General features: G+C 47.3%; 1 protein-coding gene and 1 long non-coding RNA gene across 6 annotated transcripts in view; one reads left to right on the top strand and one right to left on the bottom strand.

The window, feature by feature from the left end:
* FARP1 (FERM, ARH/RhoGEF and pleckstrin domain protein 1) overlaps positions 1–21,455 on the bottom strand; it is a 294,892-nt gene that overhangs the window by 20,302 nt on the left and 253,135 nt on the right. For all 4 annotated transcript variants that reach the window (XM_045444576.1, XM_045444559.1, XM_045444583.1 and 1 more), the window contains exon 17: positions 3,124–3,205. In XM_045444576.1, coding sequence (XP_045300532.1) covers positions 3,124–3,205 — 82 coding nt within the window. The remainder of the gene's footprint in view (positions 1–3,123; positions 3,206–21,455) is intronic.
* LOC123580221 lies at positions 332–20,391 on the top strand. Of its 2 annotated transcripts, XR_006703193.1 has the most exons (3): positions 332–498; positions 13,400–13,838; positions 15,519–20,391. It is a non-coding gene; the product is annotated as an uncharacterized LOC123580221 (long non-coding RNA). The 2 variants fall into 2 exon arrangements; XR_006703192.1 differs by lacking the exon at positions 13,400–13,838.

Raw genomic sequence — 21,455 nt, 5'->3', positions numbered from 1 at the left:
TCTGACTTCCAGGCAGGGATTGGAGCCCCTGGCCCAGCTCCCTCGGTCATGGTCATGAGTGGAGGGTCTGGGAACCGCCCCAGTCTGGCTGAGCCCCTGCCAATGCAGGTAAAAACACAGGGGTCTGTGGGGGTGGGGGACAGGAAGGACACTGCAAGCTGTAGATCACTGTAAGCATTTTGGACAAGAGTGCTATCCTGGGCTTCTACATCTCTCGAACCTTCTGCTGGCTCTCCTTCATACTTCATAAAAATTCTTTAAAACCAGCTATAACCACCACAAGAAAAAGCAACCCAAACAAATGCTAAAAACGGCAGCCAGTGGCTCTCTGAGCCTCTCCACCTATTTTTATTTTGCTTGCACGGAGCTCCATGCTATAAATATGCTCATGGCATCCGCACAGGAACTCAAATGCCAGCACAGCCGACGAAGCTGACTAACCACAAAAATGCCAACTCACCAGACTGAGGAGAAAGAGCTGCTCTGAGCGAAAATCAGGTATGTTCTAGGAGGTCTCAGGCGCTAGGTGAACAGAGAGGAGGGTGGGTACCACTGCCTGTCAGCTCTCCGTGGACGAGGCACAAAGGACAGCTGGTGATGCTGGGGACTGTCCCCAAGGGGGGCAAGGAATGGGCTGGCAGGTCTCCAACTGCCGTCTCTGGAGGCCCATGGTGGAGTCCAAGCCTCCTTGAAGGGAGTCTGTGAAGGCAGGAGCCCTCCCTGGGCAGGATTATACAGCTGTCCCTTGAACAACCCTGGGGTGAAGGGCACTGACTCCCCCACGCAATTAAAAATCAGCATTTAGGGGCACCTAGGTGGCTCAGTCGGTTGAACGTCTAACTTTGGCTCAGGTCATGGTCTCACGGTCTGTGGGTTCGAGCCCCGCGTCGGGCTCTATGCTGACAGCTCAGAGCCCAGAGCCCGCTTTGGATTCTGTGTATGTCTCTCTCTGCCCTTCCCCCACTCGTGCTCTGTCTCAAAAATAAATATAAATGTGAAAAAATATATTTTTTAAAAAAATCGGCATGTAATTTTTAACTCTCCCCAAACTGAACTATTAATAATAGCCTAATGTTGACTAGAAACCTTATGGTTAACATTAACATATAGTGGTATATGTAATATCACAGGGAAGACAAAATACATTCATGGTATCCTGTATTTATGGGAAATGTTCTACATGTAAGTGGACCCACGCAGTTCAAACCCATGTCATTCCAGAGTCAGCTGCCATCTCAGATGAAGGGGATACTGAGAGAAAAGAGGGAAAACCCAACTGGGCCAAAAAAACAGGCCGGACATAGGAAAATAACTGGAAAGTCCAACAGTAACAAAAACATGTTACAAAACAGAGAAAAAAAGAGTATCTTTAACAAGCGTTAAAGAGTCTGATAAGGCTGCCCGCTGTGTGAGTCCAACTATAGGACATTCTGGAAAAGACAAAACTATGCAGGCAGGAAAGGGTCGGGGGGTGCCAGGGGGTGGAGGAGGGGAAGGATGAACAGGCAGAGCCTGGAGGAATTTTAGGCCAGTGACCCTGTCCTGTGTCATCCTGTCATGGCAGGTACATGACATTCTGCATTTGGCAGAACCCCACAGAATGTACCACTCCAAGAGTGACCCCTAACGGGAACTATGGATTTAGATAATAATAATGCTCATCAGTTGTAGCAAAGATCCCACACCCATGCAAGATGTTAGTACCAGGGCACTGTGTGTGTGTGTGTGTGTGTGTGTGTGTGTGTGTGTGCGCACGCACAAGTATGCATGTAGGACGTCTCTGTGGGCTTTCTGCTCAGTTTTTCTGTAAACCTAAAACTGCTTTAGAAAAGAAAATACACTAATAAAAAATACTATGGAAAGCATAAGGAGGTCTGTTACTGTTACATCTGAGTTTTGTGGATCAGCCTTACTTAAAGCATTAAAAACACCATGGCTGTAGAACATCTTAGATAATTCTTTGCATTCATTGCATGGGATTCTGCAATCTGGATAGCTTTCATGGCCTCTCTCTTGTCTTGCCCAGAGGGCAGTGTTGCTTTTTGAAGACTGTAAAAAAGTGTGCTCAAGGCCTGTTAAATAGTATCTTGATCTTTGTTAAGAGAAACAGGAAATCTCTGGAGTGGCTTTAGATCTTGTCTTTTCTGTGTACCACCCCCCGCCCCACCATCCCCTTGTCCTGCCTCATGAGATAGATCATTCTAAGGGGGAAAAATAAAGCCTTAAACAACTTAGTAAGATTCTTGGGAATTAATTCAAACTCCAACAGTAACTTTTATTGTACAAGCGTCTTATACATTGTGGGTGCTCAGCTAATCCTGGAGGGAGGGATGGGGGGGTGGATGGATGGTTGGTTGGATGGGGGGAAATGGTGGCAGGAGCAACCTTCCTTCTTTAGGGGTTGCTCTGAGTTATTAGTAAAGGTATTAGAGAGGCTTTGTTGGGCCAGTTGAAATGTAGGAAGATCACTTTAAAATGTAAATAGAGAGGTATTTGTCTTCAAAAGGTAAACTGTGAATTAAAATATTCTATATTAAAGGCATTAATTAAGATGAAAATGTAAAAATGAAAATTTCACTGCTAAGAGATGGGGCAGATTTCAAAAATGAGGTAGAATATTGGTTCAATATGTCTGGTGGGATACTCTTGTATCATTGCAGATATTGCTGGCTGGTTAGAAATGTCTTTGCCTGGTACAGTGACTTCAAGTCATAGGATTGATTAGAATTCCTACCTGGCTCTAAACCCAATGTTTTCGTCACACTTACAAGAAGCCAAAATGACTGATGAAAAGTGCAATGTTCAGTCGACCAAGCCACGTTTTGTCTACATCGTTTTTTAAAATGAGTGCTGAATGATTTATTCAGATAATACCTATTGTTTTGATTACAGCACAGAGCTTTTAAGGAGGAAAAGTACTACAAGTACTTCCCCCAAAGGGGCTGCATTTTCCTTCCAAACGCAATTGTCTGCGAGGACAGAGGAATTCACCCTGCGTTTACCTGTATTTAGTCAAATCAGGTCATGTGTGGTTATGCACTGGGATTGAAGCCCAGGCCTCCGGGAGGCCCAGCCTGGTTTTCCCTAGGGAACTTGTTGCACCGGAATCCCAAAGCAGCTCACCTTCATACCCTGAATGTTCTTCAGTAGGACATCTCCGATTCTTTGGTAATCCCCTCTGATGTGGGCATTTGAGCGGCCTTCCCTGAAAGCAAAGGCAAAAGGGTTGGAAACAAAAGCATTAGCAGTGGAAACATAACCGGAAAACATCTGGCCTCAGATCACAAAACAGCAAGCTTTATGCCTTCCTTTCCAATCCCCTATTATTTGTACCTCTCCCTTCTCCGGGCGTCACACAATGTTAGCGCCGGAAGGAGACTATGAAATCACCCCATTCTTCTGCAAAGAATTCCCCTTGTACTTCGAAAGAGACAGGGAAGAACCATTGTGCTATCATTTTAATTTGGTCTCATTTCAAATTTTTTCCCCGTTCACGCTTGGGTGATTTGGGTGTCATTACAAGAGCTTGGAAATCACTAACAGACAAGGTTTCTGGTCCCAAGAGCCCTTAGCTTAAAGCAGACAAAGAGCTGCGTGGACAGCCCTGGGGAAAAGAAAAACATAACTGAGGAGGTATAGGAGCCCCACGTGTGGAGGTGGGAACAGGGGCAGAAGTGGGCAGGATGGGTGTCCCAGGTACAGAGAGGGGCAGGGAAGGGAGGTTCCAGACTCCCCCCAGGCAGAGGTGCTGGGTGAAAGATGACAAAGATGTGGGCACTTTCAGCAGAGTTTTGGGCATACTGTATTCTTATTTCTTGTGGCTCTGGGCTGCAGCCAATGTTGATAAGCTAAGAGCTTAAGCAGCAGAGAGGAAAGGAATATCAATAACGGTAGGTGGTTATTAAGCACGGTCCACTGTGCTGAGCACATTATAAACACTAGTTCATTTACCCCTCATGACGGCCTTATGAGGCAGGTACCATCATCAGCACCATTAAACAGCTGAAGAAACCGAGGCACAAAGAAACCACACGGCTTGCCTAATGTCAGCTATCGTGAGACCGTGGGCCTGAACTTGAGTCCAGGGGGTCCAGCCCACACCCCTCCAACCATGGCACCGGTGTGTATCTGTGAATTTACCCACTGATGGCTAATATCTTCAAACGAACTGTTCAGGAGAGCTAGAAGCTAACTTAAACGAGAGGGATGCATGAAAAAGAAAAAAAGTAAAAATCCGGGCATGGGGCTTCCAGTCAGAAGAGAGAGCCCCAGCTCGGGGCTTCCCGCAGGAGGCAGTGAAATGACACATTCCCCTGGTTCTAACTCAGCAGACACGTAGATTACATCACCAGGGAGACAGAGCACCCGGACCCACGGGGTAGTTAAAGCTGCTCCGGAATAAAGGGACAGACAACATACTTATGCTCCCAGCCTGGGTCGGTGTCGGCTTCTGGGCGCTTTCTTTATTGTATTCCTTTCCCCTCCCCCCGCACAGAATTCCCCAATCCTTCTGCTTCCTCTCAGCTGCCCAAACAAAGGGTGTTGGCAGATTGCCTTAATCACTGCTCCTCTTCCAATTGAGTCTGGATTCTGTCCTCCACCCCCTGAAGTGCTTCTGAGAAGGAATACCACCAACCTCCTAATTGCCTAAACCCTGCCCCTAGGCAGCTTCTCTGGGCCTGGGGGCCCCCAACTCCAGGCACTTGGCTCTCCAGCTTTGGGAGGCCTCTGGAGGTCAGTTCTCAGTCCTCGTGGCCACCTCCCCCTCTTCAGGCTACTCCTGAGGTCTGTGTTCTTTGGGAACGCATCTGTGCTTATGTGCTCTCTTCACTTCCTACTTCTTCCTGTATAATCCCTGGCTTCCCCACGGGTTCTATGCATGATGCCAGATCTGTACCCAAATGCCCCTTGTCCAAATGACCCAGGGACTGTATTTCTTACACCCACCAGAGGGTTCTACATGAATGACCCTGCAAGTATCTCAAACTCAAGAGGTTCCAGAGTTAATTATCTTACTGCCCAAACTCAATCCCCTTCCTATGTTAACCCCCTTGATGATGTAACTGTTCTGCCCCCCGCTCAAGCCGGGAACCTCAGGTATCCTCCCTTGTCTGTCTCTCCTATCCCCCACCCAGTGGATCAAATTCCTCCCAAAATGGGGTCACCGGAGAATGTTTAAGTGACAGACTTAAACCCAGGCTCTGCTTTAGAGACGGTGCTCAGTCTATTGCTAATCACCGCATATTATTCTGCCCTGTCAACCGCAGGGTGCAGGCATCTCCGGAATTTTAGCAAATGGTTATTAATCCAATCTCTATTGAGAAGTTTATTGTTTGGCCATTCTGTTGATCCTGATGTGTGCCTACTTTTAGTTGAGAGTTTACTGGTTGCTCTCTTCCTTATACACTTGGAGAAGGCAGCTCTGGCCTCAAACAGAAGCTTTCTGCTTTACAGAACCCCTCCTTCAAGCCTGCACCTTCACCATCACGTGATGCCCTGGAAGGAGCTGGAAAGCTCCCCTTCCCTTTCCCTGCTGCTCACCCCCCCGCCCCCAACACCTGAACAAAAAAACCTACTGAGCCAGAATGTCCTGATTTTGACTAAATGCCACACATTAATAAGAGAAGGCAAGGCACAATTGAAACTCGATTTGGGGGTATGTAGATATGACCTGAAACTTATGTAAGTGACCCCAAAACTTTCAAATGGGCATACCATTTGACAAATGCAGCTAAGGAAGGTCTTTAGTTAGTTCAAAGGACATAATTTAGATATTTTAGCCAGAGTCCTCCGGATTGGATGGGCAAGGGGAGAATTGGGGGGCTTTATTAATAACAAGCAATTTCCTCCTTCTCGCAGATAACGCCCAAGGGAAAATGAAGTGCTGGGAAGCGACATGGGGGGTGGGGTGGAGCATGTAGTGTAAGTCAGATTTTATTGACTGCACGTCCTTCTTCTGCCCACTGTTAAAAGAAAACGTACTGATGTTAAAGCTCCAAACTCAAGGGGATATTTTCCCGCATCAGCTGGCTAGCAGAGTCCTGTTTCTCTGTCTTTGGCATCTTTACTTTCATTTTAGAAATAGCCCTGGGTTCCCGTTGTCAGTGCCCTGTGCCCTGGGGAAGACAGTGATGTGGATAAATTCAAACAGGGCCAGCTCTAGGTGTTGTGGGGACAGCAGAAGTCAATGCATCTGGTCCAGGCAGCGCTGCCCGCCTCCCGAGACCTCCCCCCCCCCAGTAGCACACATGGCCAGTCCCAACCCCTGTGTGGTTCCAGAACATGGCGCCAGTCCATGGGAATAGGGCAAACCAAAACTGCTGCTTCCTATAGAAATACTGTCATGTTTTTACTTCCTTTGCATGTTAATGCCACCAAATCCACAAGTTCAAAGCATCTGCTTTGTTATTCAGAACTAAAAGGTCATTTTATTATTAAGAACATGAAAAAAGTAATTATAATTCTTCCAGAACATCCTCTGGATGTTAACCTCACAAGAAAAGGGTCCTTGTTTAGAAGACAGGGCCACATAGTTGTTGTCCGTGTAATTACCGCGCGGCAACAAAGCTGAAAATTCTTTTGACAATTTCACTTTGGAAACCCATGTACTCAGAAGCTTCCTAGAAGCTAAATTCTGCCCCGTGCACCATGATTAATACACTCCCTGGAGCAATGACACATTAGCTCAGTGCTGGGCCCAACACACCCCCACACCCCCCACCATGAATCTCCCAAGTCTTCCTGCCCCTCGGTAGACACTTCACTCACGACTATGTGAGCTGGTCACTAACTCTGCAGCAGACAGACCACGAAGAGGAGGAAAAGGCTAGAAGGGCCAGTTCTCTGTGGGAGAGACCAGTAACGAGGCTGTCTCCGAGGGGTACAAGGAGCCCTCGCACCTGAGGGCTTTGACTCTGACTGTCGGGAAATACAACACTGGCAGTAGGTGCAGGTGGGCAAGGCCAATGGGAGAGATCACCACTCAGCTCCCCTCCTTCCCACCCCCAATCCCGGGTCAACATGAAATCTTCATGGAACCCTAGGACAGTTTACAGCATGTCCACGGCCTCATTCATTGGTGATACAACCCCCAGCTATCCCACATGGTACTATGCACCTCAGGATGCCATCTCCCAACCGTGAGTGTTTTCTGGGGAGCGGGACATCAGGCCTGGCTTCAGTCGAGTGTCTGAGATTCTTTACCATGGAAAGCAGGTAGTGACTGACCCACTGGGCATTTCGAGTAGCCTAGTATCAACGCAAGCATGTTCACCAAACACTCAGCCCTTCCCTTCTCCTCCCGAGAAATGAAGCATCATCTCATTAGACTGAAACATAAAGCCAACTGCCGATTGGAGCTGGAGGGGGAGGGGGCGGCTCTCCCACCTCACTCTGTGTCTGGGCGCTCCCTGACCCGCAAGATGGACTGAACTTTTGTGAGCCTCATTCTCAGGCCTCATTTGCAAATCAGACATCACATCTTTGCCCTTACTAGTCCCTGTGGTTTTTAGGATCTTAAATGAAAACGGTCTGTGATCACATGTATTTGTGTATACGCGTAAGTAGAAAGATAATGTATAAATAAGTAAATGAATAAAGACACGTCTTCCATGAACGTGTGGGTGAGGGAGGGTGGCTGGGTTCAACGCAAACAATTTAGCCAGAGTAATACATTGTATTTATATTTATATCATATACCTAATATTTAGATATTTATCTTTTTATCTATTCATTATGTTTATATATTATATATACTACACACATCTAACATATATATTAGCCACAGGTAATCTATGTTGATTTCAATATTCTTTGATGGATTCCAATACCCTTTGAGATCCCTGGAGAAGAAAATCCAATTCATTTGAATTTTAATTCACATCCCCAGAAAGACGTTCGGGCCGGAGGCATCCTCACTAGGCACGTGGCGCTTGAGTGTTTCCCTTTGGTAGCTACAGATAAGGGATTCACTCTCTGAGCGGTACCTTCAGCTGGCAGATGCCTCCCGTTCTTGGCGACATCATGCCCGTCAGTTACAATGCTAGGATGCTTACATCAGCTTTTCTTCTGGGTTTAAGGCCAGGTCCTGTTTAATAAGAGGAGCACAAGTCACAGCCCCACTCACGGGCAGGCTTGATAGCACCCAGATGAGACCTGAAGTGGTCACCTGGGTTCAGTCCTGTTCATGAGCCACACATGAAAATGCAGGGGAACAGAAAAGCCATTTAAAACTCATCAGCGACCTGGAGAATGTTCGCTCTCAAAGTGCTTTCCAGCAGAAACCCGCCTGCGGTTCAGGTGATTGGAAAAACTGTTTTCCTTTTTCTAGGAAAGCAGCTTGGTCTCAAAGCACAGTGGGCTGTCCAGTCAGGAACAAGGCAGATAAGTCAGGGAAAATTAGCTCCCACATGTGACTGAGACCATGATTCATGCTCATGGGTTAACAGGAAACAGTCACCAACATCATTGTCCCTGGAACCCTGGGTGAACAGTGGAAAGCCAGCTGGGGCAGAATATAATGAATTCAGTGTCCTTGTAGTGTCTTTCTTGGCTTTGAATCAAACATAAAATTTTAAACTTAAATTTATATAAATAAGTGTGTAAGTGACCCCCCCCCATGGTATACAGGTATACCCCATAAATTCTTTTCCATTGTTTATGCTAATTTTTCAAAACTTTCCTCCATTGCCTATGCTTCCAGGCTGTTTTCTAGGTAGACCACACTGCCTTGTCTCCAATGAGTTTCACTGCTGTTTACCTTGACAGCAATGGTTTTAAACACTTTTTGCATGGTCTTATTTTTTAAAACCAATGAAAATCGTCAAACTAAAGCTGTGACACACAAGAAGTAGCCTGATTTTGCTGAAGGGTCGGGGGGCGGCACTCAGAGAACCACCCCGAGTCTTTAGACAACGATCTTGAAGATTCTGAATTCCAGGGAAGTGGACGGAGAGGAATGTCAGGTGCTGTGACACTCACGCATGAATGGAAAGGAAGGCTGCATTCTCCTATCTTCCACTCCAGAGTCCTTTCCCCTTTAAAGCCTCTAAAACTGTGCCACCCAGTATAGTATCCACATATGGCTGCTTACATCTTAACTCCGCTTAAAATGAACTTTTAAAATTCAATTCCTCACCCATACGAGCCCTATGTGAAGTGCTCACCAGCCACATGCGGCCAGTGGCTATTACTGAACAACGCAGACACAGAGTATTTCCATCACTGCCGAAAGTGCTACTTGACAGCATCGTTCTAGATAGAAAGAGAACACGTTTACAGCTACCTCCCTGCCCCCAGGTTCATGGGCTCTAGGGAAAGCAAGAAATGGGGTGTAGTCCTACCTGGTTTTATACCAACAGACTTTCAGAGCTCATTTTCCATGGGGGGTGGGGTGGAAGATGGGCATAAGGCAACAAGATTGTTTTGTCAAATGAGACAATTTAACAGTGTTTTGTAAGATGTAGAAATGCAAGGTGCTTTCTTTTTTTATTATTTAATTAAAAATATTTTTTTTAATGTTTATTTCTGAGACAGAGAGACACAGAGCACGAGAGGGGGAGGGGCAGAGAGAGAGGGAGACACAGAACCTGAAGCAGGGCTCCAGGCCACGAGCTGTCAGCAGAGAGCCCGACGCAGGGCTTGAACTCACAAACCGTGAGATCATGACCTGAGCCGAAGTCGGTCGCTCAACCAACTGAGCCACCCAGGTGCCCCACAAGGTGCTTTCTCATAGCAATGTGGCCAGTCTTAAAGCTATCATTTTTAACACCTCTAGAATATGGACAGGGATTTCTGTTCTGAGAAAAGGGTCAGAGGCCCCCTGATCTCTTGGCTTGGCCTAAGTAGGAAAGAGAGCAGGCGATCTTAAGTACCCCCCCCCCTTCCAAGGATACCCCTTTCAAATCTTATCCGGCTGGTCTGGCTGCCTCCTTGACACAGAACAGAGCGAAGGATGAAACCAGAATACAAGCTCTAGGAGAGTGATAACTGTGTCGTGTTTTGTTCACTGAACATTGAGGAGAATGACTGATTTATAATAGGGACGCAATAAATATTTGTCCAAGTCTGTGGACACGGGGATTCACACACACACAGCTCAAGGTTCTGAAGTGGAGAGATGGCCCTGCCACCAGAGCCCCAAATGTGTGACTGGGAAGGAAAAGAGTGTGTCACATCTTTACCCCATCATGTGTGCACGTGTGTGTGTGTGTGTGCGCGCGTGCGCATGTATGTGGCCAGGAACAGCCTGAACAGCATGAGCAGCACAGGGGGGCAGGCAGGGGCTATTTCAGATCATGCCTGGGGCTGGAGTTTCCCGGGGGCCAGAAGTTGTTCTCAGGTTAGTTACAAGTGAACAGCAACGAACCGGCTTCTTTGGAGTTCTTCCCCTCTAAACGTTACGCCTCAAGCCTCTGGTGCTAAAGGCATAGTGACAGCAGACCAGCTGGTTTCAAAATCCAGTCGTGCCCTTAACCAGCTGTGTGACATCTGCCAAGCAACTCACGCTCTCTGTGCCTCAGTTCCTCACCTGTGAGGTAAGGAGATAACAACAGTATCTACCTAATGATGTGCTTGTAAATATTAAAAGACATGATACACGAGCAGCATTTAACAGTGTCTGGAACACAGGGAATGTTCAGTTCACGTTAGCCAAAACTCTCACCAACAAAATCGGCAAGCAACCTCTATTCTTTTTTTTTTAATCAAAGAGATAAAATAAAGTCCTCCTGACGGTAACATACAGAAGGAGCCTCGTCTCAGATTGTAATGGTCTTAGCATCTCTGTTGACCTAAACCAGAGTGAAAGAGATACCACAGATGATGCTCTCTGCTCTAGGGTCCCATAGCCGTGTACCCACCTTGTGTCTGATTCAGCCAGAGCCAAAAACACCACCGCTCAAGATTTCCCAGACACCACGGGGAGTAGTGAAATATGGGTCCTCAAAAGTTCCTAGCATGTCACATATATGTGTTAATGAGCTAGCAAATAGAAAAGCTTCCATAAGACCCAAACAGGAAAGGAGGCAGTTAGCAGTTTATGCTTGTTGAAGAGAACAATGCCCGACAGCCCATGTGGTTTGAGAAAAGGTAGCCTGTGGAGGAAGGTCTACTCTCCTTCCTCCTCTTGTTCCCTCAGTAAATAGCACATTTGGTGCGAAACTAAGGCCCCTGAGAAATTCCACAGGGAGGGGGCAGAAGGCCCTGTCAGCAAATCCAAGGACAAGGTTAAGAGGCGGTTGAGTAAGATATGGAGGGCAGGACCTGGAGGCCATGCTGCCCGGGTTCAAGTCCAGCGTTAACTCTCCCACCTGGGCAGGCTGTCCATCCACCCTATTGACCGAGGCTGAGTCCCCTCATCTGAACCTGCCTCTTTGTGCCATGCGGACGGAACAAAGTGTGTAAGGGCTTGGAAGGAGCCTTGCTGTGGTTTCTGTTGCAATCCCTTGGGAGCGGACAGAGAGGCTCCGAGGATATGCTGCGACACAGCTAAATTCCACAGGAGTCACCTCGGATATTACCATCTCAGTGGTGGCCACTTCACCATTAAATAGTCTCTTGGTGGATTAGAAAAAAATCTGAATCCATTTTCTCAGATTTGAGCCCTACAGGTGATATTCCTGTAGACAAAGCCATCACAGGGCCAGTGTTGGCCAGATGCCATGTACTTCCTGCCCCTTTTGAGAGAACAGCACAGGAGGGTGTCCGGAGCAGAAGGACCTCTCAGTGAGCACAGCTGACATCCCAAAGCCAGGAGCAGAAAGAAAGGATGCAAGGGTTGGGGGCACAGGTGCTGGCTGGGGCTCTTCCGGGTTCCTGCTGTGTGGCCCAGGGCAAGCCACACTCTCCTTTTCTCCTGTGATGAATGAGGAATCTGGGGCGCCTGGGTGGCTCAGCTGGGTAAGTGACTGACTCTCAATTTCAGCTCAGGTGGTAATCTCATGGTTTGTGAGATCAAGTCCCACGTCAGGCTCTGTGCAGACGGTGCAGAGCCTGCTTAGGATTCTCTCTCCCTCTCTCTCTCTCTCTGCCCTGCCCCCCTGCTCAGGGACTCTCTAAATAAATAAACATTAAAGAAAGAGAGAGAGAATGAGGAATCCACGGCAGATGCACTCTCAGCCACTTTCCAGGAGTGAAGCCTTGTGCCTCAACAACACAGCTGCAAAGCCACAAGCTGAGGATCAGATCAGACCCAAGTTCAAGTTGTACCTCTGTCACTTATGGGTTCTATGTCGGGGGTCTCACCTCTCTGGGCCTTATGTTCCCAATCATACAATGGGAATAACACCTACACCTAGGGAAGTGTTTTTCAACAAGGATCAACAAGTTTTAATAAAGGGCCAGATAGTAAATACCGTAGGCTTTTCAGGCCACACAGTCTGTGTCATGAGTATTCACCTGTGAAAGGCAGCCATAGACAATGGGTAAAAAAAACAAAACAAAACAAAAAACGCGTGTGGCTATGTTCCAAAAAAACTTTATTAGCAGGAACAGGTAGCAGGCCAGATCTGGCCAAGGGTTGGTCAACCTGGTTTTGAAGATCGAATGGGAAAATCCTGGTGGTCATTTTAATTTTTATCAATAACACCAACTTTACAACAGTACCAGGTGTCTCAAGAGTCTACGCACAGTAAATGCGCATTAATGGTACTTGATTATTAATATTAATGCCACGACTCTGCATGTGAATCAGACTTTGTAAAAGCACTGTCCATCCACACTTGCCAGACCCCCTTCTGCTTTACAAAAGATCAATCCTTGACCCTTGGAGATATGACGTAAATAAACTTATTACTCTTCAAGATTTACCGTGAACCAAACCAAGGCATTTTCACACATTTGTTTTATAGATATTTTCAGCAACTTGTGTCCAAGGGCCTGTGTTTCTTATAGCAATGTGTACTATTTCTTCTTCATTTTTAGACCAATATTGTCCAAAAGATCTTTTTCTGTGATGACGAAGACGTGTTTTATATCTGCCATCCAATATGATAGCCACTAGCCACATGTGGCTAATGAGCCTTGAAATGTGGCCAGTGTTACTGAGAAAATGAATCTTTAATTTATTAGATTATTCAAATCTGTTTATTTTGAGAGAGAGAGAGAGTGTGTGTGTTTGTGTGAGCAGGGCAGGGGGCAGTGAGAGAGGGAGAGACTCCCAAGCAGGCTCCATGCTGTCAGCACAGAGCCCAATGCGGGGCTCAAACTCACTGTGAGACCACAACCTGAGCCAAAATCAAGAGTCGGAGGGACACTTAACCAACTGACCCACCCAGGAACCCCTTGATTATTTTAAATTGAGATTGCTTTAAGTGGCTAGTAGCTGCCATATTGGACAGTGCGGCTTTATAGGTCTTTATCCTTTTCTTACACTGTTTTCCATTTGTAAACCATCTCAAAGTCATTGCAGAAGATGAGGCACAAAAGGATTTGAAACCACAATAAAAATGAGCCTTAACCAGTTATGAAGCAGTTGACAAGCAAACAATGAGGCATTCAACCAAGCCAACACCATTCCCGAGCTCCAGTCTAGACTAAGTGGCACAGAAACGACTGACCAAGCGCTAAGGCAGGTGCATGAGGAACTGAGATGCCAGGTGGACTGTGCTGGAGTAAAGCCTCTCAGGATTCCTGACACATGGTTGTAACCCAGACTTCCTGCTCACAACCAAACTCATCGCTGCAGGGACCCTGGGAGGCAGTGGGATACATCACACAAGAATGTTCCACAAGAAAAGGCATGGCAGCTGATTTTGCTCTAGAAGAAGGAAAACAGTTTTCACGGACTCTAGTAAATGTCCTACGGTGAAGACAGGAGACCTCCCCACGGGACTGGTCTGGTAAGGATTAGGCAATTGTGAACAACGCTTGAGGGACAGTCAGTATTACTCCATAAGATAACTGCAGGCGTGGTCTGCAGTCAGCCTTATCTTGGGAAATAACATAGAAATCAGATCCCTTCCTTATGTACACGTGGAAAACAGCCTACAGATGTCTACTTCGGGTGGGGGGAGGTGTGGAGGGGCCGACGCGCACAGAGGACAGGAGGGCAGACGTGGATGTGTGTGTGCGTACCCACGTGGAACGTGTGCTCATGCCAGGTTCGAAGGCCTGCATCCACCACAAGGGGAGAGGACGCTGGGAGAAATTGCCTGTCGTTGAGGTACGTTTCTGGGGAGTGGAGGGAGGTGCAGTGTCCCCACCCGCCCTGCGTACAGGACGCACTCAGGTGTGTGATGAGCTCAGGACACAGGCTGTCTAACCTCAGGGCTCCTTTCTAGCATTTCCCAACATGGTCGGTCCCAAATTCAAACCAGGCCAGAGAAGCAAGGAGCTTAACCCCGCAGGGGAAAACCACGGCATCCGGCTGATTGGCATGATCGCCAACCGCATCCCCTTCTGGGTCACTTAAAAAGGTAATGAGTCTGTTTTCACCTCCCATGGCTTCAGTCGGGAGCCCCATCGACCTCACGGAGCAGCTGGACGATATAGGGAAACAATAATGGGGAATGAAAGAGGCTCCAAGAATGAGGAACATGGTAGAAAGCGGAATGTGTGCACCGTGCGGTCTGCATTCCCAGGAAAAGGCACCTCGAAAAGGCACCGCTGGAGCATGAGTGGGGGAGGAGCAGAGAGAGAAGGAGACACAGAATCCGAACCAGCTCCAGGCTCTGAGCTGTCAGCACAGAGCCCAATGCGGGGCTCGAACTCACAAACCGTGAGATCCAGACGGGCTGAAGTCGGCTGCTCAACCGACTTGAGCCACCCAGGCGCCCCCATCCCCACATTTCATCTTGCCCAACTCTGGACAGCCGAACACTAGCTGTTTCCTCAACCCCAGGCGTTGGCAACCTCCGTTTTATTTTCTGTCTCTCTGAATCTGATTGCTCTAAGTAGCTCATGAGTGGAATTGTACACTGTTTGTTCTGGTTTTTATTTCATTTAGCATGTCTTTAAGGTGCATCTGTGTTGTAGCATGTATCAGCATATCCTTCCTTTTTAAAGTTTATTTAGTGTGAGGGAGAGAGAGAAAGAAAGTGCAGGGGAGTGAGAAGATCCCAAGCAGGCTCCGTGCTGTCAGTTTGGAGCCCGGCACGGGGCTTGAACTCACAAACCTCAAGATCATGACCTGAGCCGAAACGAAGAGTCAGATGCTGACCTGACTAAACCACTCAGGCGCCCCTAGCATCCCCTTCCTTTTTAAGGATATTATTCAGTTGTACGATGTGCCACATTTTGTTTACCCATTAATGATTCATGCATCAGAGGGCACGGGGTTCCTTCCAAACCAAACCTTTTGGCTCCCGTGAATAATGATGCTATGAGCGTGGGTGTAGAAGTATCTGTCTGGGTCCGTTTCTCTCAATTCTTCTGAACATACAGCTAGGATTGGACACTGTTGGGTGCCATGGGAAATCTAGATTTAATTTTTTGAGGAATTCCTATGACTTTCTTTTAAGGATGACCAGCTTCAAAGAGTGGGTAGGATGAAAAGATTTATTACTCATTTTTTGTTTTAGGATTGCTCACCGTGAAGCTACTATGAAGCTGTGCACTCCGGGGGAGGGCTGCAAATCATTGTCTCACCCCCCACTCCTCTTCAGCCCCCGGAGCATCCTGGCAGGACAACACCGCTCCACGGGTGAAATCCCTGATCACAGTCCTCCTGAGAGAGGAGCTTCCTTTCTGCTCCGGACAGACACCCTCCTGTCTCTCAACCCCCTAGGGTCCGAGCCTACTCCTGCCCCCACACCCCAGGGACCCTGCCTCAATCTTCTCTGCACGTCGTCCCCGCCACTCTTCAGACGTGCTCTCCTCGGGGACGCTCCACCCCTGCTCACCCCTTGTGGCTTCTTCCATTTCCTCTGCTGCCTCTTGCTCTGCCATGATCTACACGTTTATGGAAAGTTGACAATAAGGTGTATTCGGCACGATTCTGTCCCTGGCTCTCCTCTGCCTCACTGTTGTTTCTTGCAGGACAGGATTCTTCTTGTGGATAACTCCCATATCTACATCACTGCACCGGATTTCTTTCCCAAGCCTGAGACCTGCGTTTCCAACTGCCGGGAGGACTTCATTACTGACCCCTCAAAGCTGATGTGACCCAGAGCAAACTCAGCTTCCCTCCATTATATTTGCTTCTTCCTTTCTTCTTTCGGCTTCCTAATTTTGTGAGCATCCTCCCAGGTAACCAGGATCAAAGTTCTCGGGGCTTCCCCCTGGCCTTTTCCTTGGTCCCGTGGGCCCGACTTGTCTGCTCGGCGACATCTCAACCTCCGGTCTCCCTACCCCTCCCGGCTAACTTCTGCACCCCTTCCAAGTGAATCTGCTGCCAAGCTTCTAACAAATGCAGCAGACCCTTCTTGAGAACTGTGTGTGCCCACAGCCGATCCCACATGCCTCTCTGCAGGCCTCTTGCCCAGACCCCAGCTCCCTGCAGGCTGATATTGCACGGGGCACAGTCTACCGAGGCGCATCGTGCTAGAGAATCCAGGTCTGGGGAACGAGTCGGCTGGTGTTCACTCTGCCTGCCAGGCCTTTCGGGGCTGGAATTTGGGACACAGCTCTGAAAGCCAAAGGTTCTAAGAGGCTTTCTCTGAGTGTATTTGAACAGCTGGGCAAAATATCCTGGCTTTCAAAAAGAAAGGCATTCTTCCTGTTTTCAGAAGTCACCAAACCTGTTTCTTGGTTTTTGAAGAAACAGGGTCACCTGGGCTTTGGCCAGGCTGAAACAGCCCATCCCCTCATCAAGTGGGTTTACTCAGGAGGACGCAACATTTGGATGCGGGCAGGTGTGTTTTCTGAGCAGGGGTTCAAGCCTCCTCATTCAGGGAAATTCCTGGTAACTTTTCTGCCTTAAGTCTTCCCGCTGCTGATCGAAGCATAGCACTGCCTCATGTAAAACCATGGTGGCCGTGTCATTTAAGTACCAAATTTGGGGGAATTTTAGATGCATAGTAAACTTTAGATTTCTTTCCATTAACAGTAGTAATTTAAAGAGTATCACTGAATAAAGCCTGGAGTTTAGCTGATGGTAACTTAGCCACGTTAGTTTCCTAGCTGACAGATGTGCCCAGCGATGGAAGAAGCTGACATGAGGGCAGAAACCCTACTGTCATGGCAACTTTTTTCTAAATCTAAAGTTATTTCAAAATAAACAATATAAAGAAAGATCAGCTCCTTTCCCACCTTCTGCGAATGGGACAGAAGGCTAAGCCCTTCACAAATACTGTCTCATTTTGTCCATGTAACAGGCCTATGAGGTACACATACTACAGATGACACAGTGTAGCTCCACAAGGGCCAGAGGCAGCCAGAGATGTCCGGTGGTGGTGTGGCCGGGAGCGTGGACAGTCAGAACACAGCCATCCCCCTCGGCATGGGCCAGCCGGGTTTCCCATACCCCAGACTGAATAGACACATACACGCATACACATCTACTTCCATCGGGCCTGGCGGTCCAGAACTCAGTGTGAACTCCTTTCTTTTTTTTTTTTTTTTTTTTTTTTTTTAAATTTTTTCTCAACGTTTTTTTTATTTATTTTTGGGACAGAGAGAGACAGAGCATGAACGGGGGAGGGTCAGAGAGAGAGGGAGACACAGAATCGGAAACAGGCTCCAGGCTCTGAGCCATCAGCCCAGAGCCCGATGCGGGGCTCGAACCCACGGACCGCGAGATCGTGACCTGGCTGAAGTCGGACGCTTAACCGACTGCGCCACCCAGGCGCCCCAGTGTGAACTCCTTTCTTAACGAACCTCCCTGCGTTCCATTCTTTTCCTTAAATATATTCACTCACACAGGCTGCCTATGCCGTGCAGGCATCAATGGCCCAGACGTCCTTCAAGGCAGAACTGGCCAGTGATGCCCCATGCCCACACTGGACATGGCTCACTCATCCATGACAGGGCCCGGCCCTCCTTCTTTTCCATGCCTTTCTGCTCCGGAGACCACAAGCCCCCAGCGGGCAAAGCCTTATACTTGAGCTAGCTCGCTCGCTCCCCCACCCACCTGTGCACGCATTCACTGCTTGTAGAAGAAACAAGAGTTATAACCAAAATGCAACTCAGAGAATCATAGAATCTTAGGTTTGTCACAGGAGCTCCGTATCAGTTGTTCTGGAAAAGGTATTCATCACAGTCATCTCAAGAAGCACTTTAGAAATACACGTCTGGGACTCCTCCCAGTGTTCTGATTCAGGAGGGCTGGATGGGGCCTAGCAATCTCTATTTTTTCAAAACTCCCCCATCCCCAATCCCAGGTGACCGTGTTGCAGTGCCAGGTTTGGGGTTTCCAACAGATAAATGCCTTCTAGAAATAGTCCACCTCTGCTCAAGAAACCCCAAGGTGGAGGAACTCACTACCTCCTAAGGCAGCCTCTCATCGCCAAGTGTTAGTGCTAGGGAATCCTTCTCTATATTTAGACACGATGTGCCTCTTTGGAAATTCACTGTTTAGATTCTGTTCTCTGATACAACTAAGAAGACACTCCCTTTTCACATGACCAGACTAAACAGAGCCATCAGATTTTCTAGAATCTTCTCTCTTCTAGGACAAATGCCCATAGTTTCAACAACTTTTTTTTTTTTTTTTAATGGAATGCATTCTCTATTCCATTTCAAAAGTGAAACTCAGAATTGTGCCTAGTGTTCTGAAGGAGCCCTGAGCATTTTTCGTGCTCTGGCCGCTTTCGTGAGGCAGTCTAGGACAAGCATTCTTGACCCTGGCTACACACGGGAATCATCGGGGAAGCTTTAGGTCCAACCTCTCAGAAATTCTGATATGACTGGTCTGGGGTTCTGCCTGGCTATCAAGATTTTGTAAAGGTTCCAGGTGATTCTGCTGAGCAGCTGATGTTGAGAGCTACAGATACAGACGCGGGGTCCTCTCTGTGTTATTCTGTTGACTCACACACTCATTCACTCAGCCTTTTTGCCTTGAATCCCTGCCAATTCCTCATCATGCACTTGAGGAAGTGACTAGTTGAACTTAGCAGCAGACTTTTACATTTATTCCTGATAAATGTCATCAATTTGGTTTGGGTCCATTGTTGCAAGGTCAAGTCACGTCCTTGAGCTTCATACTGACTGACTGCTCTCTTTCTAGCTTTGAGTCTTTTACATGCTTCTGGTATCGTCATGTAAAACATGGATAAAATTATAGATCTTTGAAAGATCTACAGAAAATCCTCTGGGAAATAAATGACAGCAGCTGCTTTTTAGGCAACTGGATATTCTTTCACAGTGAAGGACCAGATGCAAAAGATTTATGGTCACAGGTAATAAAGAGTGTGGCGTTTATTCCTAGTATGAAATGTTCCCTACAGCTCCCTGAAGCTCTCTCTGGTGGCAGGGGCCAGCTGAAGCCACCATGCTGAGCTGCCAGGGTACAGCTGATGACATTTCCTGTGTGTGGCCTCCCCAACATTATTTAGGTCACCTGCCACATGGACCAGAGCTGCCACAGTGACACCTGCTCAAGACGCCCCAGCCTACGGGAAGATTTAAGACTGCATTCGCACACATCTCACTGGCCAGACAACAAACTGTGAGTGGATTTCTCCAGAGTTGTAAGTTCTCTGACTCCATTACGAAAGCATCGTCTCACTTTGTAGGAATGATGAGGCAACAGAACATGGCAGAATGCAACCGAGCGTTTCCAGGTAGACTTTGGGAGGTAAAATAAGAAGTTAGATCCTGTGGAATCTTTTTTAATTTTGAAAAGTGGCATTTCTCTTACATTCACAGCTCCAACCTACAGTGTGGCCCTAAAGTGGGGTTTCCAACCTTTCTCCATTTTCAATGAGGCGGTTTCTCAACCCTGGCTCTGCTCTCCTCCCTGGGCCATCTTGGCAATGCCTCCCACCTCCTTCTAATGCAGGGTGAGAACGGCATGTGAATCATCCTAAAGCACACACATGAAGTCGGACACCAGAGCACGTTCATGTCGCTACGCAGGAGAGCAGCCCCGTGAACCTGTTCAACGGACACTTGCATCCCACTGTCTGGATCACCTGGGGCAAGACCAGCTCATCGGCAGCTCCTTTAGGCCCCTGAGCCGTTAAATGCCCTGAGACCGCTTTAAAGTAAATTCTCACCTCCAGTGAGGATACAGTATACAATGGCTCCTGCCTCTGCCTAAAACACAGAAAGTTTTTGCTATTTTCTCCTGGAGTTTTTCAAATGTATGTTTAGTAGAAGGTCAACTCCTTAAGAGTCTGCATAGAATGATCTTAAAACAACAACAACAACAACCCTAATAATTTTCTGGAAAGGTTCTAATTTTACAGAAGGGTACACTGGATTTTGCATCCTATGACACATGAGGTGTTTCCTGATTTCTTGCACCAGGTTAATGTTTTATTCAGTATTAAACGGACTTAATATTATTTTGAACCAATCTGTTCATGGACGTTTAGATCATTTACAATCTTTCAATTCTAACATGGCTATCTCTGTTGTACATCATTTCACATTATAAATGTATCCTTAAGGTACATTCCTAGATGCGGGATTCAAGGACAAGTGTGTGCGTGGTACGTAGGGTTCTACATTTTTCCAAGCACTTCCTCAACATAGTGCAACAGAATACTGAAAACTGCATGAGAGGTACAGATACTTCACAGACGACTATAAAGCAAGAGCCAGTGACTACCGTCAACTCCCCCTGGGAATCCCTCAGTACGCCTGTTCTTTAGAACCCTCGTCAGCTTTCCAGAAGTACCTACTATCTTTATTTTGTGATATTCACTGAATTATAAGAAAACATGCATTTTGAAGAATTATAAACCAAAGGGGGGGAAATCCAGGATGAGATCTAAATATACATAGAATTTAACTGGGAAATTTTTTTCTTTTTAGTTTATTTATTTGAGAGAGAGAGAGAGAGAGAGACAGAGCAAGAGAGAGAGAGAGAGAGAGAGCACGCACACAAGCAGGGGAGGGGCAGAGAGAGAGACACAGAATCTGAAGCAGGCTTCAGGCTCTGAGCTGTCAGTGCAGAGCCCGATACAGGGGCTTGAACTCACAAACGGTGAGATCATGACCTGAGCTGAAGTCAGATGCTTACCAACCCAGGTGCTCCTAACCGGGAAATCCTCTTAAGGTTGGCTTATCTCAAGCCAGTTTCTTGCCTTTATCTTTGGCTGTGACAGCTGTTTAGAAGGCACGGCACAAAAATAACATTAGGGAGTCAGAGAAAGAGGAGGGTGTGGGGACAAAATGTAATATTTTCTATTTATTTGAAAAAAATTGTTTTAATCCTTATTTATTTTGGAGACAGAACGAGACAGACAGAGCATGAGCCAAGGAGGGGCAGAGAGAGATAGAGACACAGAATCTGGAACAGGCTCCAGGCTCTGAGCTCTCCGCCCAGAGCCCGACACGGGGCTTGATCCCACGAACTGTGAGATCATGACCTGAGCCAAAACCAAGAGTCGGACATGTAACTGACTGAGCTG

This window comes from Leopardus geoffroyi, chromosome A1 (assembly GCF_018350155.1).
Source record: "Leopardus geoffroyi isolate Oge1 chromosome A1, O.geoffroyi_Oge1_pat1.0, whole genome shotgun sequence".
In the NCBI taxonomy this organism is placed as follows: domain Eukaryota; kingdom Metazoa; phylum Chordata; class Mammalia; order Carnivora; family Felidae; genus Leopardus; species Leopardus geoffroyi.
Note: the sequence above shows the minus strand (reverse complement) of the source record. Positions and strands in the feature narration are given on the sequence as shown.